The sequence below is a fragment of the Cervus elaphus genome, chromosome 11 (assembly GCF_910594005.1).
Source record: "Cervus elaphus chromosome 11, mCerEla1.1, whole genome shotgun sequence".
Lineage (NCBI taxonomy): Eukaryota > Metazoa > Chordata > Mammalia > Artiodactyla > Cervidae > Cervus > Cervus elaphus.
The window spans coordinates 8,006,694-8,014,195 of record NC_057825.1 but is presented as its reverse complement, the minus strand read 5'-3'; the positions used below and the strand labels follow the sequence as shown (position 1 = coordinate 8,014,195).

The window sequence follows — 7,502 nt, the reverse complement described above, 5'->3', positions numbered from 1 at the left end:
AGAGCCTGGGACCGTGAGTCCAGCTCCTCTTAAATGCTGGACAACAACTTGTCCTGCTCAGGGGACAGCATGACCCAGGCCCACGCTCTGGTCCTGTGGCAGAATGCAGACAGTTGGCTTGTCCTGCCTCTGTCTGAACAAAAAGGACCTGGGTCTCTGCCACACAGTGCTTATCTGCCAGCAGGAAGGAAGAAGCGCTGACAGGGACTTCCCTGCTGGTCCAGTGGCTAAGACTCCGTGCTCCCAACGCAGGGGGCCTGGGTTTGATCCCTGCTTGGAGAACTAGATCCCACATGTGGCAACCAAAAGTTCGCTTGCCTCAGCTAAAGATCCCAAGTGCCACATACAGCATGCACAGTTGTTACACTGTCATCAGTATGACAGTTACAGGACCATGTCTCCACACCTCCACCACTTCTTACTTGCTTAGTTCTCAATCTAGCTCATGTTGACCTTTCTGTAGTTAATTGATCCTTTCTTTTATTTCTCCCACCTCATTTTGGTATCTAATTTCAAATCTTACAACAGGGTATCTTTACCTTTTTCCTTGATGCTAGTCATTTTGCTTAACTCTTAACCTTATCTTCAATTCCAAAAATTACTAGAAAGCAAGGACACTTCTCCCTAGTCCACTAAAACCCCTGCCTCTTCACATTCTGTCGTGTTTTCTTTTGTTTGTCTTCATCACCTAGCTTGTGGTATCCTAGTTTCCCAGCCAGGGATGAACCCCGGGCCCCTGGGCAGTGAGCACACAAAACCCCAACCATTGGACCACCAGGGAATTCCCCCTGTCTCTTTGCAACTTATAGATCTCTAATGACTATGTGCCTGTTGTTTTTTTTTTTTTTTAAAGACTGTATTTTGTTTGTTTGTCTTTGGCTGCGCTGGGTCTTTGTCACTGCCCATGGGCTTTCTCCAGTTGCAGTGGGTGGGCTTCCATCGCGGTGGCTTCTCTTGTTGCAGAGCAGAGCTCTAGGCACATGGGCTCAGTAGTTGTGGCACATGGGCTTAGTTTCCCCAGGGCTTGTGGGATCTTCCCTGATGAAGGATCAAACCCGTGTCCCCTGCATTAGCTGGAGGATTCTCAACCACGGGACCACCAGGGAAGTCCTATGGGCCTGTTTTCTGATGATTGCCCTGAGTTGTATTTCTTCCGGAAGGCAATATAAGGCACTAAGGTAGGTTCCAAGTTCTCCAGTTGAGAAGGACTACACTACCAGTGCTCCAGAGACTTTTGCATTTGGGGCCAATTTTAAAGACACCCTTGGAGGATTCTTGGAAAGTGTCACCCAGGTCCCTTTGTGTGAGGCCAGCACTCCCAGGTGTCATGGTGGGAAGAGGCCTCAAGGGGGCAGTGTCTACTCAGAGATATGCCTGACTGCCAGGGAAGCTGCCTCCCAAAGGGCCCTGGCTGGGAAGGTCTGGTCCTACCAAGCCACTGGCCGCAGATCCTCAGAGTGCCCCACAGAGAAGAAGGGGTTCTCTGTGGCAGCAACCCCCGACCCCGAGTCTGAAGTGATCCCAACCGCCATCCCAGGCAGTAAGGAGCCAACTGGTGGTGGAATGTGGACCGTGACGGGTGCCATTCATTGCTCAGGACGTGCCCAGATGGTGCTAGAAAACAGTTTGCCAGCTGACACTGTGAGAATGGAAATGTTTGATCACCTCCAGTGTAAACCTTACCCCAAAACATTTGTCATTTGACACGTCCGCTGGAGTTCAAAACACTAACAAAGGGCATTCTGTATTTTCATTCCTGAGGGCTGAAAGAGGTCATTTCCAGGCAGCCTGACATCACCAATGCAGTGTCACCAAACAGTAGGACACTTTGGGGAGGGGAGGAAGGCCAGATTGGGGCCATCTTCTATGGGAGAACGGAGCCTGTGGGGCCCCAGGCATCAAGCCTGGGGTCAGTGTGATGAAAGCTCTGGTTACCGTCAGCCACGTGGGTAGCAAATCAGGGCAAAGGTGACAACCACCACCCAAACCAGTCAGAAGCTGGTTTCCCCAGAGCAGGGTTGATGGCAGTAACAACCTAACATTTCTGAAACCCTTTGGATCAGCTGGGAGATAAGAACTTCATCTCCGTCTCCAGCACCTCCCAACCAGACTGCCAGGAGGTGGAGTGTCCCCATTTCCAAACTAAGGCTCCGAGGGGTGGAGCAACTTGCTCAAGGTCACAGATCCAATAAGCAACCAAACTGTCTGGTTCCAAAGCCTAGCCGATGGTGGGCTGTCCTGCCTCCCAGCTGAGTCTCACCAAAGGTCACACATTAATAGAAGGAGTCAGAACTTGAATCCAGAACTCTGAGCCTTTAAGCCCAAGGTCTTAGCCACAGATCTCTGCTATGCTTCTTAAAAGTTGTACCTGGGACTTCCCTGGTTGCGCAGTGAATAAGAATCTGCCTGCCAAAGCAGGACACACGGGTTTGACCCCTGAGCCACAACTACTAAGCCTGAGCTCTAGGGCCAGTGAGTCACAACTACTGAAGCCTGCGTGCCTAGAGCCTATGCTCCGCAACAAAAGAAGCCACCGCAGTGAGAAGCTCTCGCGCCACAACTAAAGACTGTGGAAAGCAACATAGACCCAGCATAGCCATAAATAAACAAATATTTTTTTAAAAAAAGGTTATACCTGCCCAAGCGCTTCCCAGGTGGTGCTAGTGGAAAAGAACCTCCCTGCCAACGCAGGAGACTTAAGAGACATGAGTTCAATCCCTGGGTCAGGAAGATCCCCTGGAGGAGGGCATGGCAACCCACTCCATTATTCTTGCCTGGAGAATCCCATAGACAGAGGGGCCTGGTGGGCTATAGTCCATAGGGTCGTAAAAAGTTGGACACAACTGAAGCAACTCGCGTATCTGACCAAAGATCTGACCTAGAGGCCAGGCCAGTGACCAAAATGAACAGCCTCACTCAGCCTTGAGTTTGGCGTTGGCCCCTCTGTCCTGATTCCTGAGGAGGAGGTTTTGCTCCTTTCTCAGAGAAGGGAAAGAGGTGGAAGCAGTGACAGATTTCCCCTTCTTGGGCTCTAAAATCACTGCACTGTGGATGGTGATCACAGTCATGAAATTGGAAGACGATCGTTTCTTGGCAGGAAAGCTATGACAAACCTAGACAGGGTGTTAAAAAGCAAAGACATCACTTTGCCAACAAAGGTCCGTCTAGTCAAAGCTATGGTTTTTCCAGTGGTCATGTATGGATGTGAGAGTTGAACCATAAAGAAAGCTGAGCGCCAAAGAATTGATGCTTTCGAACTCTGGTGCTGGAGAAGACTCTTAAAGAGTCCCTTGACAACCTGCTGAGCTCGCACGTGCGGGGGGTGGGGCCCCGTGGCTTCCCCCTGCGTCTCCAGGCCACGGAGGTCCGCATCAACCCTGTGGAGTTCAACCCCGACTTCATAGCGCGTATGATACCCAAAGTGGAGTGGGCGGCGCTTCTGGAGGCTGCGGACACACTGCATCTCATCGAGGTGCCTAAAGAGCCGATTCAGGGATATGAGCATAACGAGGAATTTCTGAGAAAGATGCACCACGTGCTGCTGGAGGTGGAGGTCTTGGAGGGCACCCTGCAATGCCCAGAGTCGGGACGTCTGTTCCCCATTAGCCGTGGGATCCCCAATATGCTGCTGAGTGATGAGGAAACTGAGACATAAACTGTGCCAGGCGCCGGTTTTTCACTCTGGTTGTGTGAATCTTTGTTTACACGTTATCTTGTTTGTTAGTCCTATCCTGTGTATCCCTAACCCTTGACCCAGTGACACACCACACACAGTGTTTTTGAGCTCGATATTATATATTTTTTTTTCTCATTAAAGGTTCAAAACCAAAAAAAAATAAAAGAGTCCCTTGAACAGGAGATCCAACCAGTCAATCTTCTTTTTTCCCCCTTAATTATTTATTTGTTATTTTTGGCTGTGCTGGGTCATCGTTACTATGCCAGCTCTTCTTTGGTTGCCGTAAGCGGGGGCTACTCTCTCACTGCGGTGCACAGGCTTCTTATTGCAGTTGCTTCTCTTGTCGCAAAGCACAAGTTCTAGAGCGCGCAGACTTCAGTAGTTGCAGCACATGGGCTCAATAGTTGCACTTCTTCGGCTCTAGGGCACAAGCTCAACAGTTGTGGCACACAGACTTAGTTGCTCCATGGCATGTGAGATCTTCCTGTCTCAGGGATTGAACTCCTGTCTCCTGCATTGGCAGACAGATTCTTTACTGCTAAGCCACCAGGGAAGCCCCAAACCAGTCAATCCTAAAGGAAATCAACCCTGAATGCTCATTGGAAGGACTGATAATAAAGTTGAAGCTCCAGTAGTTTGGCCACCTGATGTAAACGGCCAACTCATTGGAAAAGACCTTGATGCTGGGTATGATTGAAGGCAGAAGCGGGCAACACAGGATGAGATGGTTGGATAGCATCACCAGTTCAATGGACGTGAACTTGGGCTAATTCTGGGAGGTGGTGAGGGACAGCGAGGCCTGGTGTGCTGCAGTCCATGGGGTCGCGAGTAGTGGGACACAACTTAGCGACTGAACAACAACAATAATTTCCAAACCTCTGAGTGTCACAATTACCTGAGAGGGATTTTAAAGAAAAAGATTTGAGTCTCTAAACCCTCCTTGGGGATTGCACTTTGGCAGGCCTGGAACAGGGCTGTATTCCTTTTTTTTAACAAGCTCCCCAAGTGTTTTTGATATCTGATCTCCCCGGTGAGTGTTCCTGGATAGTTGACAAGTTGCTTCTAACCACTAGCAATGACGTCCAATCAAATGCTACCTCTAAACTGGCCATCTTGCAACTCATTTAGAGAGCCACTGGACCCTAAGAGCCAGCCCTGGATCAAAACCAAGTGAGATTGTATCTGGCTTCTCCCCAAAGGCTTCTCATAGGCCCTCATAGGCCCAACATTAGTTAGCTCTGCTCCTGGGCTGGAGCTGACCTGCGGCTCCACCCTTCACCCTGGCACCAGCAGACCTGCCCAGCTGGTTTACCTGGGAGGAACTTGCTGGCCTATTTTGCCATCTTAGGGCTCTTCTGGCTTCTGATTTTCTAGGGGATCAGGAAGTACTGATAGGGTTGGGGTCAGCAAAAAGAAAGCTGGGCAACGGGGGTCAATTTGATCATGGGCTGCTTTGCAGACCCCTGAGGAGGCTAGAAGGCCCTGGGATAGCCCATCACCCCATCCATCACACCTGACCGCCCACCTGATGCTTGCCTCTCTTAGTCAACCTCCACTACCCTCACTGCATGGTGAGCCAAGTTTCACCCAGAGGGGAACTTCTTAAAGTGACTAATATCGGTCCCTCTGCTTATCCAGCCCACCTCCAGATGAGTCCCATGCCTCCTGCTGAAGTGCTCAAAGTGGGGGGGATCAGCCAGGGTATCTGACAGGATATTGCAGAGGAAATCAGATGATGATACAGTGATGGAAATGGGGTTTTATTTGTTTTTATTCTGTGGCCAAACAGAGCTAATGCTTAGCAGCCATGTCATGTATAGACAGATGTGGGAGGTTGGGCCAGTGGCTGAACACCCCAGGCCTCAGTTTCTACATCTATAAAGTAGGTAAAATAATACCTGCTGTGGCCACTTCACAAGTGATCACAGATATAAAAGCTGGTTTAATGACCGTAATGAAATAGGCAAATGTTAGCTCATTGTTATAATGATACATTTGTGTGTGCTAGGCATGTTCCTGGCTCCTCTGGGAAAGTAAGGTCCTTGTAGCTCAAAGTGGGGCCTTAATGAGCTAACATTCTTGGTACAATAGTGGGGGGCAGGGGGAGTGAGCTGGGAAATGTAAAAAAACTAGTATCTTGAGAACTGCAGTTATCTGGATATTGATGTTCATTCATTCAACAAGTAACATGGAATGAATATGAATTCACTGTCCACAGTGATTTTGGAACCCAAGAAAATAAAATCTGCCACTGTTTTCATTTTTCCCCCATCTATTGGCCATGAAGTGATGGGACTGGATGCCATGATCTTAGTTTTTTGAATGTGGAGTTTTAAGCCAGGTTTTTCACTCTCCTCTTCATCAAGCAGCTCTTTAGTTCCTCTTTGCTTTCTGCCATTTGGATAGAATCATATGCATATCTGAGGTTTTTTATATTTCTCCTGGCAATCTTGATTCCAGCTTGTGATTCATCCAGCCGGGCATTTCGCATGATGTACTCTACATATAAGTTAAATAACCAGTGTCACAGTATATAAACTTGATGTACTCTTTTCCCAATTTTGAACCAGTCTGTTGTTCCATGTCTGGTTCTAACTATTGCTTCTTGACCTGCATACAGGTTTCTCAGGAGGCTGGTAAGGTGGTCTGGTATTCCCATCTCTTTAAGAATTCTCCACAGTTTGTTGTGAGCCTCCCCTGGAGAAGGGAAAGGCTACCCATTCCAGTATTCTGGCCTGGAGAATTCCATGGGCTGTATAGTCCATGGGGTCACAAAGTGTCAGACACGACTGAGCAACTTTCACTACTAATACTCAGTCAAAGGGTTTAGCATACTCAATGAAGCAGTAGTAGATGTTTTTCTGGATAAGCTAAAGTCTCTTGCCTTTACTATGATCCAGCGGATGCTGGCAGTTTGATCTCTGGTTCCTTTGCCTTTCCTAAATCTAGCTCGTACACCTGGAAGTTCTCCATTCACATACTGTTGAAGCCCAGCTTGAAGGATTTTGAGCATTGCCTTGCTAGCATGTGAAATGATTGCAATTGTGTGGTAGTTTGAATGTTCTTTGGCATTGCCCTTCTTTTGGGATTGGAATGAAAACTGGGGGGTAAAATATACATAAAGTACTTATAAAATTAACCATTTTAACCATCATTAAGTGTACAATTGAGTGGCATTAAGTATTGGGCTGGCCAAAAAGTTTGTTCAGGTTTTTCCATTATGGAAACCCAATGCAACCCAATACGTTTACATTGTGCAAATACTACCACTTTCTAGCTCTATAGTTTGTTTTTGTTGCTGTTGTGTGTGTGTGTGTGTGTGTGTGTGTGTGTGTGTGTGTGTGTGTGTGTGTTGGTGCCAAAACCCAGGATCAAACCAGGAACTATCTCTATAACTTAAAAAAAATTTTTTTTAATTTATTTGACTGCACCAGATCTTAGTTGCAGCACACAGGATTGATTTCTCATTTCAACATGTGAGATCTAGTTCCCTGACCAGGGATTGAACCCAGGCCCCCTGCATGGGGAGCATAGAGTCTTAGCCACTGGACCACCTGGGAAGCCCCTCTCTATAGTTCTATCTTGCAAAACTGAAATTCTGTACACATGAAACATGAACTCCCCACTTCCCAGCCCCTGGCAGCCACCATTCTATCTTCTGGCCCTTTGAATGTCTGCTTTAAGTAACTCAGAAATGGAATCAAACAGTATTTGTCTTCTTGTGATGGGTTTATTTCACTTACAATACAACGAATATATTGATATCCATCATTAGCATAATGTCTTTATGGTTCATCTATGCCGTAGCAGGTGTCACAGAGGTCAA

At 47.7% G+C, this 7,502-nt stretch overlaps 1 protein-coding gene across 1 annotated transcript; it reads left to right on the top strand.

Moving 5' to 3' along the window:
• The first annotated feature begins 1,608 nt into the window (after nt 1-1,608).
• Nucleotides 1,609-3,836, top strand: LOC122703070 (multifunctional methyltransferase subunit TRM112-like protein). Its single transcript, XM_043917165.1, has 2 exons — nt 1,609-1,641; nt 3,275-3,836. Exons 1-2 carry the CDS (start codon nt 1,609-1,611, stop codon nt 3,653-3,655), a joined length of 414 nt encoding a protein of 137 aa, XP_043773100.1. The 3' UTR covers nt 3,656-3,836.
• Nucleotides 3,837-7,502: the final 3,666 nt, after the last annotated feature.